This window comes from Culicoides brevitarsis, chromosome 1 (assembly GCF_036172545.1).
Source record: "Culicoides brevitarsis isolate CSIRO-B50_1 chromosome 1, AGI_CSIRO_Cbre_v1, whole genome shotgun sequence".
Classification (NCBI taxonomy): domain Eukaryota; kingdom Metazoa; phylum Arthropoda; class Insecta; order Diptera; family Ceratopogonidae; genus Culicoides; species Culicoides brevitarsis.
The window spans coordinates 41,281,091-41,302,879 of record NC_087085.1 but is presented as its reverse complement, the minus strand read 5'-3'; the positions used below and the strand labels follow the sequence as shown (position 1 = coordinate 41,302,879).

Below are 21,789 nucleotides of genomic sequence, written 5' to 3'. Positions count from 1 at the left end.
AAAAATTAATATTTAAATTTCAGCTCGAGTAAAAATTAAAAAAAAAAATTCTAAAAAATTTCTTACCTTAATTGCCAAAATTCAATTTTATATTTTTTTTTAATTAAAAAGAAATCAGAAAAAAGTCAATAATTTGTTTAAAAAAATAATTTAAATTTTTTTAAGTAGCTTTTGAATCTGAAAATTTTTAAAAATAAAAATAAAATAAAATAAAATTAATGAAGCAAAAACAAAAATTTAGAATAAATTTTTTAAAAATAAAAAAAAATTAAAATAAATTTTTTAAAATAAATTTAATGAAGCAAACTATTAAAACAATTAATTCAAAAAAATTCACAAATATTTTTTTTTTGTATTTGACTTAATAAGTCAATAATATTCTGAAAAAAAAAATAATTAAATTTCACATTTCAAGTTTATTTAATAAAAATTTATTTCATCATTTATTTTTTTTATTCATTTATTATTATTTAAATAAAAATGTTAAAATTAAACCAATGTTTTGAGTTTTTATATGATATATTATAAGAACGAGAAAAAAATTAAAAATTTATTTTATTTTTTTTTTCAATTTATGATTTATAAATATTTTTTTTAAATAAGTAAAATAATTAAAAAAAAATAATTATTTTAATTTTAAAATATTAATCTAATTTAATAATTTAACAAATAAATGTTTTTAATTTTTAATAATTAAATATTTTTAAATAAATGAAATAATTTTTAAAAAATTAAAATTAAATAAATAAATCATTATTTAAATTTTTAAAATATTTAAAAATAAGTTTCAAAAGCTTTAATTTTTTTTTAATTATTAAAAATATTAAATTTTAATTATTTTAATTATTCGTAACATAATTTTTTTTATTAATTTTGATTTAAAAATATTATATGAAAAAAAAAATTTAAATTGAAAAAAAAAATTTCATATAATTCGTGAGATTTCGGATATTTAAAAATTTTGAGTTTAATGACTTATAACAATTTCAAATATTTTAGGCAAAAAAAATAGTTAAAAAGCTTAAATTTTTATTTAATAAAATAATTAAACAGCTTTTTTCGTTCTCAAAATTCCTAAAATATTATATGTTTTTATAAAAATTAAACATAAGAAAACCTTCGCGCATCTCAATTTTTTGAATAACGTCTCTGACTTAACTTACCAACACCAACATTTTTTTCATTTTAAGCTTACCTGACAATATTACTTACGCACGACAACGACGACGCTCGTTCAGCAACTTAAAAACAGGTATTTCTTTATTATTATTATTATTTTATTGCCATATACGCCAATGATTGTAAGACAAAAATGTTCAAGTGTGGTAGAGTGCCCGAACGAACGAAACACACACACGCTTAAAAAGTTAGCAGCGTCTCAAATAACTTTCAAAAGTTTTTCGTTTCGCGATCGTGTTATTCGTGAGTCGAAAGCTGATGTGAACGGTTTATTTATTGAAATTATTCTTAAGATTATTTATTTATTTTTTTCTTCATTTCTTGTATATACACACGCGTACATGTGTTGCTTACAAAGTGAAACGCGTTAAAATACACACACAGCCAGCAACAACAACAAAAAGTGTTCAATATACGACGACGACACGACGCGCGACAAATGAAAAATTATCGCTTAATGTCTCGCTAAAAAGAAGAAAATCAATCATTTATAATATAATAATATAATATTTATTTAATTTAATGTGACCTAAAAGTGTGATTATTTATTTATCAATATAAGCAAAATATAATTTTCAAAAAATATTTCAACAACGACGTAAAAAAATACTTGGAAAGAATAAAAAAACGCTCTGTTCGAGAAAAATCGTTGAGAAAAAAATAAACTGTGTTATCAGTGCTCTAAAAAAAAATTATTTTTTTGATATTCATTTTGGATAATTAACGAGGAGTGACGGAAAATGGCTTACGAAATGATGTATTTTCAAAAGGAAGCTGTAAGTATTTAAAAATCTCCCTTTTTTGTAAAAAAAAAAAATTATTAAGAACGATGTGGGTATCAAAATTACCTTATAAGCGACGTCAAAGTACCTACAAAACCCAACCCATTAACTTTTTTCTCCGCTTTTTTTTCGAGTTATTAAAATTTTTTTTTATTAACTTCAAGTCAGAATGATGAATGAAGTTTGGCGTGACAAGTCAGGGGTGTTGTGAGTCATTTCTCGGGAAACGAAGATCGATTGAGACCCAAAAAAATCGCAATTTAAAGTAAATTACATCGCAATACCCTTCATCGAAAGTACCGAAATTCACTCGAGTTAACAAAGGTTATCTCGTCTCTCGTGCTTTTTGAATGATTGACCGGCTATCAAGCTTTTCAATCTTTTTAATTGCAAAATGCATTCGGGGAATTGCGATTTATTAGATCATCACTTTTCATTGTATGAAAATTTTGTTTTCTTTGAATTTTGTGAAAAACATGAGAAAATGTCCAGAGGAATTTGAGATCTTTTTTCTGAGAAAAGTTCTTTTTAGGAAAAGAACGGTTGAATCATATTTTTTTGTAACAAAAATGAGAGTTGAAGGTCGATTCGATACATTTTTTGTAAGTTAATGATAGGCTGTCAAGGACCAAATTATCGACATTTACATAAACCTTTTTAATTTGGTTCCGATGAATTTCTTGATTGGGCAAAATTTGATGAGATTTACATGGAAATGGTTCACGTTGAGAAGAAATCACGTGGGTTATAACAAAAAATCTTCTGAAAATTTATTAATTGAGATTTTTTAAAAATAAATTTAAATAAATATTTTTATTTTATTTGATTTAAAATTTAAAAGACATTAAATAAATTTTAATTATAAAAAATAATTTTTAATTAATTTAATTATTTAAAAAATAATAATAAAATAATTAGCTTAAAAATTTTTTTAAAAATTATTATTGATTTATTTTTTCAAATTATTAATCAATTTTTAATAATTAAAAAAATAAAATAAATTGATTCTATTAAATTTCTTTTTTTTTATTTTTAAATAATAAAATTTTTTTTTAATTTTTTTAAAATTAATTTTTAAATTCTTTTTTGATTCGTTAAAAAATTAAAATGATATTAGCAAAAATCCTTAATCTTTAATTTGATAACTAAAATTTTAAAAAAAATAAAATTCAATTACTTAGAAAATTTTTAATTTAATTTAATTTAATTAATTAATTTAATTTAATTTAACAATTTAATTAATTAAAAAATTCTAAATTGTTCAAATAAATATTTTTAAATTTTAAAATCATTTTTTTTTATTTGAACATGAAAAAATATTTCTTGAAATATTTTTTATAAAATTTTTTAAGCTAAAATATTTTTTTTTATTTTTTTAAAAGGTTTAATTTTAATTTTATTTTTTAATTTTAATTATCAAAAAAAATAATAATAATAATAAAAAAATACAATTAATTATTTTAAAAAAAATTATAAATTATTAATTATTAATTAAAAAATAAAAATAAAATAATTTATTAAATAAATTTATCTCAGAAAAAATTTGTTAGAAAAAATCTTCTCTCTGTGAACAAAACAGCAACAACAAAAATAATAATAAATAGACAAGCCAACCACTTTGTTGTTTATTTTCTATTTATTTATAAATAAGTGCTCGAAATTCGCAGACGAACAACAACACGCAACCACAAACTTTGTTCGCCAAATGCACTCAATTATATTTCGACAATATTTTCTTTCCTCATCAATATTCAAATTAGCGAATACAAATTTGAATTATCATGAATTACTTTTGCATATACGTGACTTGTTTATATTTTTATGGTTTCATATTATTTATAGAAAGAGAGAAGAACACACAGTCGCTCACAGAGAAAGATGCAAAATTTTGGCTTTTTTGTGCAAATTAGTGAGAACACTTACGAACCTTTTAAGGGGCGACGTGCTCAAATTTAACAAAATTTTATTCGTTCGCCTCGCAACATGATAAATGGCGAATAAAAGGGAGTGTCAGACCATTTCGTAGAAAGTCCATCTTCTTCTTCTTCGTCGTCGCCGAGTATGGGTGTGTGCCCAAAATACGAAATTCGTTCTAAATCCACGGAAAATCACCTATTTCATCACAATTCGCAAATAATTTCGCATGAAAGTGATTACAGTTTTGTTATGACTCGCTAATGAGGTTATTTAGGTCAACATCGAGCTGCGAGGCGACGATGAGACATTTCTTTTCAATACACACGAAAAAAAGAGATAAACAAGAAATTTACATTCCGAATGTTTGCGTGCATAATAATAAAGGTAATTGTCCGTCGTGGTTGTTGTTGTCACAAATTTGCAGTTTATTGTAAAAAATAAAAGAAAGAAAAGTGAAATGATATTATTGTCTATGATGACGACGATTGTTCGAAAAAATAAAATTTCATTTCGACAAACAAAGATTTGAAAGAAAAAAAAATACAAAATTTTTATTGTGTTAATTAAAACCATGAATCATTTACTCACATACTTGGTCAACGAATGAAGCAATACTCAGCAATGCGTCAGTTGACCCACAATAATGAAGAAATTATTTTTTTTTAAATTTTAATTTGAAGTCGCCTCACATAAAACCATAAAAAAAACGAAATGAAATAGAAATCAGAACTTGTGCGATTTACGTGGTTTAATTCATGTTTCAATTTCATTATTTTCAACATTTTTTTTTAAAGCACCTGTATTTAGTTTTTTTTTTTAATATCTTATGCGTTTTTAATGAAATTTTGTTTTCAAGCATTTTTAAAAATTTGAGTTCTTGTTTTTTCTAAAAAAAAAAAAAAAAAAATTAACACGTGTGCACGCCCCAAGAAGATTTCATGACACGACGATGAGAATCTCTTCATGTGATTGAAACGATGAGGTATCGTGCAAATTTTTGAGCTACTTCAACAATATTAAGTTTGTTGAAATAAAAAAAACTTTGAATTGTTTAGTAGGAGAATAAATAATATACATCATAATATTTTAAATTTTTTTAAATTTCTTTTAATAATTTTAATGTTTTTAATAGAAAATATTTAATTGAACGAAAATTTAATATTTTAAAATTTAACGGTAATTTTTTAAATTGACATTTAGCAAATTTTTCTAAAAACAGTCAATTTTTCAAAGAAATTTGTAAATAAAATTTATATTTTAAATTAAATACAAAAATAATTAAAATTGTTCAAAATTAAGTTTTGAATAAATTTTTATATTTAATTAAAATAAATTTTATATTAATTTTTTAATATCATTATTTTATATTATTAAAAAAAATTTAATTAAATTAAAGAAAAATTTAATTTTGTCAAATTTTTAATTATATTTTTTTTTAAACTTATTTTATTAAAAATTTTGAAATAATAAAATTTTACAGAAAAAAGTTAAAACTCTCAAAAAACTAATTAAAAAATACCGGTCAAATTTTGAATTGAAATTTACGAAATTTTTGTTTAAAAATTTATAATTTAATATTTATTATTTAAGAATTTAAGAATTTATTATTTAATTGAAAATTTTTTTTTTTTTCTAATTAATTTTTTTATTTAATATTTATTTAATTAAAAAGTCAAATAAAAAATAATTTAAACTAACTCATTTAATTTTTTTAATTAATAAAAAAATTCAAAAAAATCAGAAAGAAGTGGAAAAAATTAGAATTAATTTTTATTTGTTTAAAAAAATTATAGATTAATTAAAATAAAATTTAAATTAATTAAAATTAAATTTTATTAAAATAAATTTTAATTTTAAGATTAATTAAAATAATTTTTTTATTTTTATTAATTTTTAATTAAAAATTAAATTTATTTAATTAAATGATTTTTTCATTATTTTTTATTTGAAAAAAATTTAAAAAATCTAAATGAACTGAAAAAAAATTTAAATTTAATATTTTTTTTTATTTGCTAAAAAATTTTGTTTTTCATTCAAAAACAATCTTACATCTAATTACTACGTAAATGACTCTTTTTGTGCTCTTGAACACTTCTCAGAACACACAACTCTCGTAATTAAACATTCATTTGACTACGAATAGTGTCACGCTCAAATAAACTGTATCTCTATTCATACTTTTTCACACTCTTCAAAAAGACACATAACTCGAGTGGAATGAGCTCCTTCATCAAATTTTACGCAAATGTGGAAAAGCCACAAATTAATTCAATTAAAATTTTTGTTATATGCTGATGATGATTATTATTTTATTAAAACGTATGTTAGAGAGCTCCCTCGTTAGTCACGTAAAATTTTATCTTCTGGCGAGAAATCTCTTGGCTCTCTAATGACTGTCATTTATCAATATCGAAAACTTTGTAAAGGGTCATTTGTTTCACGTGCAGAATAATTATCGACTAGGGTCTTTGCATAAAATTTACCATCAAAAACTTGTTTTTTCCCTTTTTTGATAGAAAAAACGCGAAAAAAACTCGATCTCTCTCCATTAAAAAAATCAATCTTCTTTCTATCCGACAATTTATTTTATTTACTTCTACATCAACAATTTTTTGATATTTTTCACTTTATTTTTGTGTTAGAGCGAGAGAAAAAAACATCTAATTCCCAAAAAAAAAAAAAAAAAATTGTATGGTTTGGTGAATAAAATCAACATCATTATAATAATACTGTTGCCAATAATAATAATAATCATCTGTCATTACGTACAGTTGAATAGAAACACACACTTGAGACGCGCGCGCTGGAGATTTCATAGAAACCATCTCGAAATAAGCTTTTGAAAAAAAAACGAGATAAGCTCTAATTTATAGAAGTTATTCAAATACGTTAACGCGTGACTATAATTATTTTATATATTTCGCGACGACATAAAAAGTAGAATTTATTTTATTTTTTTTAAAGTAAAATTCGTCGTCGATGATAAAAAAATACAAAATATTATAATGCCACCCACACACGAAGCACGAAAAAAAAAATCGCGACGAGAAAAGAGAAGATTTTGTTGTTAAAGTTGTCGATTGTAAAAAGTTTTTTTTTCTTTCGTGGTTCTATTATATTTTTCGCATGCTGTGCGACAGACACACTTGAGCCATTTAAAATAAAATTTAAATGAATATTTAGATAAGACGCAGCGACGCAGTACTTAACAATATAAAAGTCGTTAATAATATGTAAAATGATCTTTTTTTCTGCGTTATCTCTGAGTCGTTCTGATAAGTTTTTTTTAAACTTTTTTTTTCATTCCCCTTCGCAAGAATGTACTACAAATTATTCGCAATTAGGATGAACGCAAATTTATTAATAGTAAAAAAAGAAAAAGTTGTCGTCTAAAGAACTATATCGCATTTCGATATTGCATACTTACGCATTTTTGTACTCCTCACTTCACATTTTCAAACTTTTCATTTCACATTTTCGAACTCCTCATTTCACATTTTGGAACTCCTCATTTTACAATTTCAAATTCCTCATTTTACAATTTCGTACTCCTCATTTTACAATTTCAAACTCCTCATAATCTGTGAACTCTTCCTATTAAAAATGAAAATTTTTCACAATTTTGTACTCCTCATTTCACAATTTCGTACTCCTCATTTCACAATTTGATACTCCTCACTTCACTATTTCGAACTCGTAATCATCTGTGAGCTTTTTCCATTAAAATTTACAAATTTCACAATTTTGTACTCCTCAAAAATTTTGGGCGGAACGACAATTCGAGTTTATTACCGCATTTTTTCTTCGAAATGCGGTAAAAAAAATTCATTCATGCAAAAAGTGAATTAACTAAAGTACTATAATGACGTTCATATCACTTTCAGTTATGCGCAACTGTAAAAAGCATTCTGATCCATGTAATAAACAACAAACTTAAATTACACAATCAATTGGTTTTTCCCGAGAATGTAAATCGACTTCCAAGCTGCGAATAAAAGAAAAAAATTAAATCAGATGAATGAAATATAAAAAACTTGTGCGAAACAAATACGCGTGTAATGACTATTTATAACTTTGAAGTAATTGAAAAAAAAGATGCCAACTGAGTCATGAACTGAGAATTTGTATCAGATAATGATGAGCAAAATCACGCGTTTGACGAAAAAATCGTGAAGCTCAGTCGATTTAAAAGTCACCGTATTTCCCCCGAAAAAGTTTTCTAAAAAAAAAAATATTTGGTTTTTCGGTTCATTGAAGATAAATATATTTATTTGGGAAGAAATGAGAAGAAAAAATTGGTAATTCCAGAACGTTTGTCATTCTATTAAAAAAGAATGTTAAAAAGAACAAATTTTTTAGATTAACTTTTTTTTGTGGATGTTCAATTGGTGTCGTTTTGTCACGCTTCTGGACATACTTTTAATAGCGGAATAACATTTTATTTTATTTTTTAGGTTTATTTGAAAAATAATTTCGATTTTCGAAAAAGTTTTCAAATTTTCGAAAATGTTTGAAATTTTCGAATGAATTTTTATGTGTAACAAATATTTAAATGAATTTAAGATTTTTTGAAAAAGTTTTTTTTTACTTATGTACAATATTTTAGATTAAGAAAATTGCTTCTTAACTTCGTTTTCAAATTTTCGAAAAAATTCTATTGAAATTCGAATATTATTTTATAATAATATTAAATAATTTAATAAAAAAAAATTTTAATTTTTTTTTATTTTTTTTTTAAAATTTTTTAATTATTTTATTTTTAAACTAAAATTTTTATTTTAATTTTTTTTTTTATTTAAAGGATATTTAAATTTTCAAATTCAAGATATAATTTTTAATATTTTATAAATTTTCGAAAAAAAAAATTTAAATTTTCGAAAAAAAATTATAAGTTATTCGACAAAGTTCGAATGTAATTCGAAATTTTTTTTAAACACATCATTTTCGAAAAAAAAATTTATTAAATATTTAAAAGTTTTCTTCGAAAAATTTTCGAATTTCAAATTTTCGAAAAAATTCAAAATTTGTTTCAAATTTACCTACTCATGATTATTTGAAAAAAAAAAATAACAAATAAATAAATAAAATAAAATAAATATTTTAAATAAATTTACTTTAAAATTCTAAAATAATTTAAATTCAAATTTTACAAATTTTCGAAAAGTACTTTCGAATTCGAAAAAAAAATTAATAAATTTTATTAAAAAATAAATTGTTCATAAATAAATTTAAATAAAAAAATCAAATTATTTTAAATTCAAATAAATTTTCGAAAATTCGAAATTCCCTCTCAATTTTTTTTAAACCCAAATAATTTTTGATTTCAAAGTTAAATTAATTTTAAATCCCAAAATAAGATTTAATCAATAAATAATACAAATTTTCGATCAATATATTTTTTTATTAAATAAAAATATTTAACATGGGTTTTTTCTTCAATAAAAAAATCAACCAAAACATTAAATGGAATAAACTCTCCTAAATGTAGTTTAAACTGCTTGCGGTTTAACGCCTAATGCAAAATTATATACTGCAAGACAATAAAGATTGTTATCATGTCTGGTAATTCCATTCTTTCATTATTATTTTTTTTTCTTGAGTCATAAAAATTCTGCACCGAGAACGTGAGCTTGGAGATTGATCACGTTGGTCAGGTTTTTGGGAAATTGAAATAATTTTTGAAAGAGCGAAAGTTGTCGACATTCCGAGCGATAATTAAAGCGTCAAAATGTTGAACCATTTCTAAGCATTTCGTGTCAACAACGCCAATTATTGCTTTCAAAAAAATTAACCATCTTGCTTTAATTTAATCACTGTTGTTTCAATTTTGTTCGTTCATGCAAAACAACGCTTCGCATATGTTTCCGTAGCTCACTTAAGATAATAAATAAATAATATTTATACAAAACCTGTTACTTATACACGAAGCCCGAGTGTAGACGATTTTTTCTTGAGCCTAAATTAGTGTCGTTTGCGTGTGTTTGTGTGGAGTTGAAACTGGATTTGTGTTCGTTTCTGAGAAATAAGTGGCTTTGTAGTTGTGCGTTGCTGCTGGCGAATGATTTATTGTAGTATTTCTCAAGGTTGTTGTTTTTTATTCTCTCTTTTTTTTATCTCATTAGATTACAATTAAATAATTTCGATCGTTTTTCTGCCATTTTCAGGCTTCACAGATCTCCATGGACATTTACGCCTCGTATGCCGACAGTTTTGACTTGTCTCTGTTGAAAAATGTGACAGACGAGAAGAAAGAAAATATTTCGCAGATGTCACCCGAGTACATTCCCGCGACGATTTACCCTGATTCGATGCAATCACTGAAAAAGTCGCTCGCCTGGAACCAACCGCAACAAGTCACTGACGTTCCCATGGAAGAAGATCCGTGCGCGATGTTTTCCGCCCAAAATATCCACAATTACAAACAGAATTTCTACTCGTATCCATTACCGAGCCCACCCCAAGAGACGACAGTTTCCTCGTCAACAGCATCGCCGCCCGCCTACCAATTCTTCAACAGCGCCGGCAGTCACGTGAATATCAAACAAGAGCACATAATTCTGCCTCCGTCGCCGCCCGAATCGGATGCCGCGTTCGAATCGGATGCGGATGTCGTGAAAAATGAGCCCACAGAACAAAACACAGCAACAGCAACGACGACCACAGAGCCTCCGAGCTGCATCGACATTGAATATTTTTTGAAAAGTTCATTTGATTCTATGAATCAGTCAACGTTAGCGAGTAATAGTAGTAGTATAAGTGATAATGATAGCGATAAGAAAGATCATCAGCTGCTAAGAGAGTGCCTGCAAGACACTTCGTTCCAGAAGAAGCACAATCTTAGACCCGTTGCCTTGGAGTCACTTTTCAACACGAATTGCGGATGGAATTTGCGCGGCGATATTGAGCCCGTGATTTCGCTCGCACTCGAACAAGCCAAATGTGATATTCAGGCAACGTGTGCTGCATTAGATATCTCACCTGGTAAGTCTGAAATTGAAATTTTTTAAATGAATTTTATTTTTTTTTTATAAATTATATTAAATATTTTATTTTTTCCTAAAATAATTTTAAAAAATATATATATTTAAAATTTTATTTATTTTTTTAAAATTAATTTAATTTAAATTTTATTTTTACATGAAATAAATTTTACTTTATTTATTTTAATTTCTTTTGATAAAATTTTAATTAAATTAGTAAAAATACAAAAAATAAAATTTTATTTAAAAATTAATTTTAGTTTAATTTATTAATTTAAGAAAAAAAATTCTTATTGAGATATGAACAATATTAAAAATTAATAAAATTATCATTAAAATATATTTTTTTTACTATATTATAAAATTAATTATCGTTTATTTTACAAATATTTTTTTTTGATATTTAGAAATTTTAAAATAATTTTTTTTTCATAATTTGTTTTTAACTTTAATAAAATAAATTATTTGATAAAAGAAAAGTTTTTACATCCTTAATATTTAAAATTTTAGAGAAATAAAATTAATAATTTTTAAAATAAAATAAAATTTAATAGCTACTCACAAAAGTAAATATAAAAAAATAATAAAAATTTATTTTTATTTTTAATTAATTATTAATTTTTAAAATTTTATTTAGTTTTTAAAATTGCATTATTTTTTTAAAATTAAGTTATTATTAATTATTAAAAAATAAATATTGATAACATTATTTTTTTTTTAAATAATTCATCATATTCAATGAAGTAAAATATTTTGAAGTAAAATTAATTAATGATTTTTTTTGCTTAAATTTTATAACATATTGTTATTTTTATCATTTAAATTTATTTAATTAATTTTTATTTAAAAAAATAATTTGAATAAAATTACTCTAAAAAAAATTTAAAATTTAAATAAAGTAATTTAGTAAAAAATTATTAAAAAAAAATATTATAAATTCAATTTATTTATTTTTTTTTTTTTTTTAATTTTAAAGAAATTTTCAAAGTAATTTATTTAAATTTTTTATCAAATTAAAAATAATTAAATTCAACATTTTTTTCTAAAAATTAAATCAAAATTGAATAGAAAAAGTTAAAAAATTAAATTTTCGTAACATATTGACTTAAAACAAAATTTACATAAATATTATCTCGTAACACAAAATTTAGCTGAAAAAAAGTTCTCAAACGTTCCTCGCTTGTTTGATAAAACAAAATGACCTTCGAAATCGCCACATGATGCAAAAAATAAAATCAACCTTATTCTACATAAATAATTATAATAACGAGATTAATATCAAGCGATATAAAACATGCCATGTCAATTTATTTGCCTTCCTCGTAATAGCAAAGCCCCTCTCACTCTCGCTAGAACAAAGAAATCTAAAAAAGGGGTGTGGTTTTATATCATTATATTTTATTATTATTATTATTTATTTGGAACAGATTCGCGCGCTAAGTGATTCGCACTCGAAGCCACTCCGAAAAAAAAAATTTATCCCAAAATCCTCTTTTGGCAATAAAAAAATTTCCACGTATTCGAGAACGAATTCTCGAAAGCAGAACCACAAAAACCGGTCAAGTATCTCTCACACTCTTTCTCTCTTACGCCGCGCTGACTGAGCATTTGTTATGCTTAAATGACTATAAATTTTATTATCGTGCTAACACACAAAAAAACGGGCACGAAAGGAATTTAGCGAATATGTAAAACGAATCGCAAAGCAAAAGAAAAAAATATTCTAATAAAAATAGCAAATAACAAACAAAAGAACTATTTATATTTAGATCAAAATACATTAGCAGTTACATTTCAAAAAAAAGAGCGTTGTTTGTGCTGCAAATACAAAGCGATCAATTAACATACATCGAAATGTTGATTTTAAATGAATAAAGTAAAGTTTCTGTCCTTTAGTCACTTAATGCGCGACGATCGACGACAACGACGCACGTTCGATGACGTTTGTCGATAATTCGCTGCGCGATGCTTTTGTAGCAAATCTAGCTGAATTTTTCAAGGTATTCTACTTTTCGTTCTTAATAATGTGTCAATGAGGCAAAATCTATAATATAATGTAGAATTTTTAATATTGGCGTGTGTATTATTATTGTTATTATTATTATCGCTATTTATATTTATACATACATTAAGATATAGATTTTGTATAAGTTGAACATATATGAATGGAGAAGTAATATAAATTGTAGTAAATTTAAATAAATAAAATATGCGAGAGATTTTGATTACTTGGGAGTTTAAAGTTTATTATTATGAAATTTTTAGAATTATTACGATTGTTTTGTAATTAACTATTGAAATAAAGGATATAAAAACATTAATTTATACAATTAATTATACATTAAAAATAATAATACTTATTTTTAATTATTTCTTGATAATTTATATTTCTATTTTTTTTTAATATTTATTTAAAATATTTATTTATATTTTTTTAAAATAATATATGATATTAATCATTTAATTTTTATTATTATTATTATTTTTTTTTTAAAATTTTTTAATATTAATTAATTTATTTTAAATTAAAGAATTTTAATATAAATTTTCAAAAATTTTTCTTTTACAATTTTTTTTAATTATTAATTTATTTATTTTTAATTAATATTTTTATTATTTATTAAATTTTTTAAATTTAAAAAATTTCAATAATTATTTTCGATAATTTTATATTTTAATTTAAACAAATTATTTTTTAAAGTTAATATTTAAATAATAAATATTTTTGAATAAATTTCTTAATTTTTTAATAAAAAATTAATTATTTTAATTTATTTATATTTTAAAGTTGACAAACTTCAAATCTTGATTTTTTAAATAAATATTTGTATTAAAATATACATATTGTTTAAAAATTATTTTTTATTTAAAAATCTTATAAATTTTAATTTATTTATTATTAAATATGATTTTAGTTTTAAAATTAAAAATATTATATTATTTTTTTAATTTTTACAAAAAATTTATTAAGATAAAATTTAAATAATAAATATTTTTGAGTAAATTTCTTATTTTTTTTTTTTTTGCAATAATATAATAATTAATATTGAATTTCAATAATTATCAGTTATAAATTAACATATATTAAATCTGGATTTAAAATAATTTTCCATAAGATGTGTTACTTTTAATATAAAAAAATATAAAATATGTTTAAATAATAATAAATAGTATTTTTAAAATTTAATTTGAATAAAAAATAAATTAAATTTTATTATTAAAAAAATATAATTTTTTACTTTCAAAATAATTAAAATACACTCAGATTTTTTTCAATAAATGCAAAAAAAATATTATTAAAAAATTATTATGATGATGATATTAATTTCTTTTTCAAATATTTAAAATAAAAACGCAAAACATTTGTAGACATTTTGTATACAAAAAAAAATATTTTGCGTTGATTAATTTAAATTTGATTTACCTGGACTTTGATATCGCTAAAATTGATAATAATTTAGCAAAGACGCAAAATGTGTGTGGAAACAAGTTTGAAACATTTGCATGTAAATGGCTTTAATAGAAGAATTTTATGAAACATAATATTGTAAACATTTTAAACAACATAACAAAATCAACCACAAATAAATATAAAAAGTTTTAAACTAAAATATAAATTTTAGAATCGACTGCAATAAATTGTGAACAGAAGTTAATCATTAGTTTTCGATCGCTTTGGCTTTGTTTGTAGCTTAAAGTAAATGTTTTATCGATAAACATATATGTATATTTAAATGTACATCAGGATAAAACTCGTTTCAGTTCACTTAAAATTTATAGAAACAGCAGAAAAAAAAATATTAATTTATTCAACATGTCTAAAAATTAATAATAATGTTAATAAATTTGTTTTCTGCGTCGAATAAAACTTTTAATATTATTTTGTTGATATAGGTTAGTTCAAGGTTGTTGTTAATCTAGTAGTTTTTTTTCAGAATTTATGCATTTTTTTATTAAAAACTTTTTTTTTTTAATTTTTTTCAGATCCGAAAGAATGGACCACCGAACAAGCCCATTTGTGGCTCCGATCCACAATTCAGCAATTCAAACTTCCCGCCATACCGAATATGGAGAACATTTTTCCAGAAAATGGCGAAGAATTGTCACAATTGAGTGAAGATGAATTTATCGAAAGATGTCCCCAGGTGAGATATTTTTTTTTTCTTAATTTTTTTTTTGCAAGTAACTTTCGCGTGATACGAGAGAAAGAAAGAGAGAAGAAAAATAAATAATTTTTGTCACAAAGCAGCATTAAATAATTTGCAGAAACGGCATCCAAAGTTAAATAAATAGAATTAACTTTTCAGCTGACATCATCCAAGTTTATCATTGTATAACTTTCAGACTACCACATTTTGTGTCTCGCACTGTGTGTGGTACACATCTAAATAATACGAAGCTTAAACAACATTAGCTTATATTCTGTTTGCCAACAGCGTATCATACTAATTGAAAATAATAAGACAAGTACAATGTGCCTCAAGTTATGAATTTTTTCTTCTTCTTTTCTCTGTCTGTGCGTTTGTTTGTTACTTGTGGTCTAATAATCCATTCCGACGGACCAAGAGGAAAAAATATTTCGTATGCGACGACGAAACCGCAAAAGACACATTTTATAAACGAAGAAAAAGTCCGATTCATTGTGAAGTCATATGAAAAGAATTTTATTATTATTACTCTCGTACGGTCGGTGTCGTGTTCGTACAATATTAAAGAAAGTAGGTTTTTTTATTTAATATAATAATAATAATATAAAATAATAATATGAAGCAATCAGCAGGCAATAGTAATGTATTTAGCAAAAAAAAATGTATATATATTTAACAAAACGAGCCAATGTGCGTCATACGTCGTATCACTTTCACCGTTCGCCTGTTATTATTACTACAACACACACTATTTTAATGTCTATTCGTGTGTCGAGGAACGAGATTTGGACAGACACGGTGCACCAAGAGCTTTTTCGATAAATTCTCAATTATTTTCATTTTTCATTAAAAAATTTTTATATGAAAATTTTTTATTTTAAATTATATAATTTATATTATATAATAATTAATTATATATTTTAGATAAAATTTATGATTATTTTTATTGTTTATTAAATTTCAAAATTTTTCGTTTATAAAAATTAAAATAAAATTTTATTTTGAAAACTGAAGTTCAAAAATTGTTATCTCAAAATATTTATTTATTTATATATATTTTTTTAATTTTTTTTTTTATAAATTCAATTATTATTTATTTATTTTTTTTATAAAAAATTATTTGATATTAAATAAAATTTTTAACAAAAAATGTTTTAAACCCCAAATTGTAATATTTTTAATTAAATTTATTAATTTTAAAAATTTTATTAATTAATATTTTATAAAAAAATCTTTATGTCAGGAATATTTTTTTATTTTTATTTAATATTTTTGTTAATCAAAATTTTTAATTTTTTGATATTTTTTTTAAATTTTTTGTCAAAAATTAAAATTAAATTTAAAAATTAAAAAAAAAGTTAGTTCTAAAAATATTTTAAATTTAAATTTTTAAGCTGTAATAATATTTTTTTAAATTGTTTAAAATAATACTTAAATTAAATTGAATTAAAATATATTTTTTTAAATAATTAGGTAAATTATAATTTTGAAAACTATTAATATTTAAATTAAATTAAATTTAAAAAATAATGAATTTTAAATTATATAATTAAATTATAATTATTTAATATTTCAATTCAATTAAAATTTATTAAAAATAATTAAATTTTAAATAAATTGAATTAAAATAAATTTAAAAAAAATTTCAAATAATTAAATTATAATTTTAAAAATTATTAATAATTAAATTAAATTAAATTTACAAAAATTAAAAAAATTTAAATTATATAATTAAATTATAATTATTTAATATTTCAATTTAATTCAAATTTATTAAAATAATTAAATATTAAACTTTAAATACCTAAATAAAATAAATTTTAAAAAAATTTAAATAAAAATAAAAAAAAATCTTAAAAATTTAAACCCACTGTAAAAATCCATCGCGTTTCTTCGTCGTCTATAACTGACCATATAATATACATTTATAATTTAAAAAAGAGAAAAAGAAAGAAGAGAAGTAAAAAAAAGTTGATACAACTAATGATCGGATAGTATCGAATGCACGTAAGCATTTCACACACATACAGTCGCGTCACTCGCTGCAGTAATGCCTTTTGTAGTGTTATTCAATATATATTAATACATTTCAAATTGTATACTATCCATTCATCTACCACGCACGTAGCGACGACGGTTTTTTGCAGCAAAAAATAAAATTAATGTTTTTTGAAAGCTATGTTACTTGCATAAAAACGACCTTGGAAGGACAGAGAATATGAAATTTGTTATTTTCCGTTCGATTTTGTGCGCAATTTTGCAGCCAATTCACCGTAATGACGAATAATACGGCGGAAAAATTGCAAGAAAAGGCAAAAAGGGTGAAAAAGGGACAGCAATCAAAGGCGACTGATCAAACAGCAATTTCCAATGCGACGCTGAGTGAAAAAAAAATCAATATAAAATTCAAATTGAGTTCCGAAAAATACACAATATTGAAAATTTATGTTTGAAAAAGTCTTAATATTAGTTTGCAAAACCATCATATTTCTTATGCAAACTTATCTTGGCACGTTCTGATACCGAATATAAGCATCACGTCTCCGGTACATTATTTCACTGCTCGTTCTTCGTCTCGAGAATCTCTCCTCGTCGCTTTTTTTTCTCATTTCATTTTATATTCGTATGCAAACAGATTGCAGTTGGGCTTATTTTACATTTTATATGAGTTTTTGAGACGCAAATATATTTCTTGTTAAACGAAACAACGTTTAACAGTTTCACTTCATGATGTGACGTCGCTTATTCGCTCGCAAGTCGATGTGAATAAGTAAGTGTGTGGTTTCTTTTTTCTCTTTCCCGTTTGAAATTATTGCAAAAAATAACGTTTTTTCTAACTTTTTTTTAGGCTGGAAGTACCTTGCATGGTCAGCTTGAGGTATGGATTGCCGCATGTCCTGATGTTTCATACACACCAACGACGATTGAAAGTCTCGGAAGCGAGACAATTGTTGAAAATCCCTCCGATATTTGTATGAGCACTGTTATTAAAAGTAAGTTTATAAGAAAATGTTTTATAAAAAAATAAATTTTAATTCATTAATTATTAAAAACAAAATTTTATTTATTATTTTTTTTTTTAATCAAAAAAATAAAAAAAAATAAATAAATAAAATAAAAGTTAAAAGAAAAAAATAATTAATTAATTTTTTTAAATAAAATTATTTATTTATTTTTTTTTAAATAAAAAAATTATTTTTATAATTTAATTTATTTTTTAAAATTAAAATTAAAAATAATCATACAAAAAAAAATGTTAAAAAAAACATTTTGTTTTTATTTTTTTTTTATGATTTTTTATTATTATTATTTTTAAATAAAAATTATATGAATGTTACAAGAAAAAAAAAATAAAAAAAATAGTTTTATTAAAATTAGTTTAAAATGATTTGAGGCACAATAAAAAAAAATTAAATAATTCTTGATACATTAAAAAAAATTAATTAAACAAAAAATTAATGCTACTTGTACATGAAAATTTTTCTTTTTTTTTTAAATTAATTTTTTTATTTATTTATTTTGAAATTTGTAATTTTTTCTAAATTTATTTTATTATTTTTTTTTCTTTAAACTTTCATATAATTTATATTTTAAAAAAATATATTTTTTTTGAAATAAGAAATATTGTATGATAAAATTTTTTAATTAATTTAATTTAAAATATAAAAATTGTTTCTAAAATTGAAATTCGTTTTTTTTTTAAATTAACATAAAATTTTTTATATTTTTTTTAATATAATATTTTCGAATTTTGAGCAAATAAAAATTAATTAAAATTTATAATTTATTTTATGTAAATTTAAAGTCAAAGTTAAATTTACATTAATTTAAATTAAAAAAAAAAAATAAATTAAATTAATTAATTAAAATATTTTTTTATTAATTGAATTTTCATTTTTCAATAAAAATTCATTTTTAGGTGAAATTGATGAAACCTCAATTGCCTCACCGTTATCTACAGTGTCATGCAACAACATTTCAACCACCGTCGCGCCATCTTCACCCTCAGCGCAAGCACCTGCGAGCACATCCAAGACATCCACAGCAAATTCAACATCATCAACGACGACGACGACAGCGACATCAACAGCTACCCGTCAAGGCAGTGCCCACATACATTTGTGGCAATTCCTCAAGGAATTGTTGAGTGCACCACAAACCTACGGAACCGCACTTCGATGGATCGACCGAAAACAGGGCATCTTCAAGATCGAGGACAGCGTTCGCGTGGCCCGCTTATGGGGTCGTCGTAAAAATCGCCCCGCGATGAACTACGACAAACTCTCACGATCGATACGACAATACTACAAGAAGGGCATCATGAAGAAAACTGAGCGATCGCAACGACTCGTTTATCAGTTTTGTCATCCGTACTTCTTGTAGATTTTATCAGCTATTATTATTTTTATACGATTATTATTACTTTAGAATCACACTGAACCCACATTAAATTATTTATTATATTTAAAAATATTTATTTCAATTGAAATGCACGCGAGATTCTTTATTATAAAAAGAGAGAAAAAAAAATTAGCAAAAGGCGCGAATATTTTGCGACCTTGCTGATGGACAATTAAAAAAAAATATTTTGTTTCTATTATGGAACGTTATTAAACACAATTATTATACATTAAACAAATTTTAATGGAAACGCTATCAAACGGGGTTCGTTTTACACAGAAGCACTGGGACGTCAATAATTAGGGGCGGCATCCACGCACTTGCATTACGGACCATTATTTTAGCGAGTCCATTAAAACTTTATTAATAATATTTTTATTATTATTTTTCGTGGATAATATTTATCCATTTTTTATTACAAATATCACATTATATAATATTATTATACTCACAAAAAAAAATTAGTTTAGTTTTATTAAACATTATATACATTATTAGGGTATTAAGGAGGATCATAATTATATTATCATAACCCATTATTTTATTTGTTTGTAATAAATGGCAGCTTCACAAAGCATCTCGCCACAGCAAAAAAGGGATCCTCATGGGAGATGTTTGGTGAACCTTCATTTCACAAACAAACTAAAAAAACATTAATTATCTAAATAATTTTAATCACATGTTATTTTTGTGAAAAAAAGTTATCTAAATTTTGTTTTGATTCCCCAAAGGTGTGATTGAGTGAACCTCGACAATTGTTGATGCGCATCGAGAAACTCTATGAAAAAATTGGAATCAAGATAAAATTTAGTTTAAAGTTTAAAATTGATAATTTTTAATATTTTTTTTTTTCATTATTATTATAATAATATATAATAATATTATAATTATATATAATATTTTACATAATGTATATTATTATAAAAATTATAATATTAATATTAATTAAATAATTATTAATTATAATAATATATAATATTATTATATTTTTTATTATATATTATATAAAATTAATAATTAATTAATGATATATTATTAATTATAATTATTTATGAAAAAAAAAAATTATTAAAAAAGAATCTAAAATGATTTTAGTTTTAAGAAAAAAAAATATTTTTTTTGTTATTCATGGTTGCGGGAATTTAATAATTTTTTGTATAGGTTTAAGAATTTCATGTGAAACATGAAGTCTAATAATCTTTAACAAGAATGGTTTTTCACATGTTATTATTATATAATTACATATATAATTATTTTAGTAAGGCTTTTTTATTTTATATTTGTTATAAAAATATAATTTAAATAACTTTACTCACATTTTTTGCTTTTTTATACAAAGCACACATAAAACGGACATCAATAACTGCCATTAACAACTGTATCAGTGCAATGGCTTTGATTAATGTTCATCTTGATAAAAAAAAAGTTGTAATAATAATAAATACGTCAAATTTTTTGATAAATTTTTACTATTATTACACGAATGAAGTTTCAAAACTGAAAAAAAAATTTTTTTTATCAAGAATCAATGAGACGGCAACAATTTTTATGTCGCCGTTTCATAATACAAAAAAAAAATCAGAAGCGGACTAACTCAAACTTGGCCACGTCATTCGTTCTTGTAATTATGAGAACGAAAAATGCGGTTTACTTTGCGTTGGATCCTCTTTCGCAATTTTTATTGTTTTTATTTTTTGGCACATTTTGTGACTAATGATGCTATTTCGGACTTAACACTGTTCTAAAAATATCTTTTTTTTATGACCCAAAAGTTATTTTCATCTAATTAATACACAAAAAATACAGAAAAAAACGTAATAAATTCCGCAAAAAAAAAAATAAAATAAAATATTAAAAGAATACCACGCGTCATCATTAAGAAGCCATAAACGTTTAATAATTTTTTTAGAGTAGTAAAAATAGAAATAGGAATTTTTTAATGTTGTAGATGGTAGGCACACAAAAGTGCTAATTAAATGGTTTTCAACGTGTCTATTTTTTACAACATTTCAATCAATTTCAGTTTTAATTAAAAAAAAAGTGAACTTTTCTATTTTTTTTGCTTTTAATCATAAAATAAATAAATAATTAAACAAAAGGAAATAAATACTGTAATAATTACACCTACAATACAGAATAATAAAAAAAAACATAATGTAATATCAAAGATATATTTTTTTGGTTTATAATTACATATCTACACATAAAACGATAAATAAAGGAAAATTAACAAAAATATTGATAGTTGATGTTATTTAAAAGTGTTAAAACGCATTTTTGTAATGAAGGTTCAAGGTAAAATTTATTGTAAGTATTTTTAATAATTTTTTTTTGAATAAATTTTTATCTATTTCAAGATCTTGAGGAGTTTGTATTTTTCTG

The 21,789-nt window shown here is 22.6% G+C and overlaps 1 protein-coding gene across 1 annotated transcript; it reads left to right on the top strand.

Annotated features, from left to right (window-relative positions):
• Positions 1-1,437: 1,437 nt before the first annotated feature.
• LOC134837969 (DNA-binding protein D-ETS-4) lies at positions 1,438-20,230 on the top strand. Its single transcript, XM_063853367.1, has 5 exons — positions 1,438-1,955; positions 10,043-10,859; positions 14,843-15,003; positions 17,855-17,999; positions 18,926-20,230. Exons 1-5 carry the CDS (start codon positions 1,920-1,922, stop codon positions 19,387-19,389), a joined length of 1,623 nt encoding a protein of 540 aa, XP_063709437.1. The 5' UTR covers positions 1,438-1,919; the 3' UTR covers positions 19,390-20,230.
• The last annotated feature ends 1,559 nt before the right edge of the window (positions 20,231-21,789 follow it).

Excerpts from the sequence above, each read along its gene's own strand:
- LOC134837969 (XM_063853367.1), top strand. The coding sequence starts at position 1,920 with ATGGCTTACGAAATGATGTATTTTCAAAAGGAAGCT. Across the intron at positions 10,860-14,842 it reads TGCATTAGATATCTCACCTG|ATCCGAAAGAATGGACCACC; the intron begins GTAAGTCTGAAA and ends AATTTTTTTCAG. Across the intron at positions 18,000-18,925 it reads TATGAGCACTGTTATTAAAA|GTGAAATTGATGAAACCTCA; the intron begins GTAAGTTTATAA and ends ATTCATTTTTAG.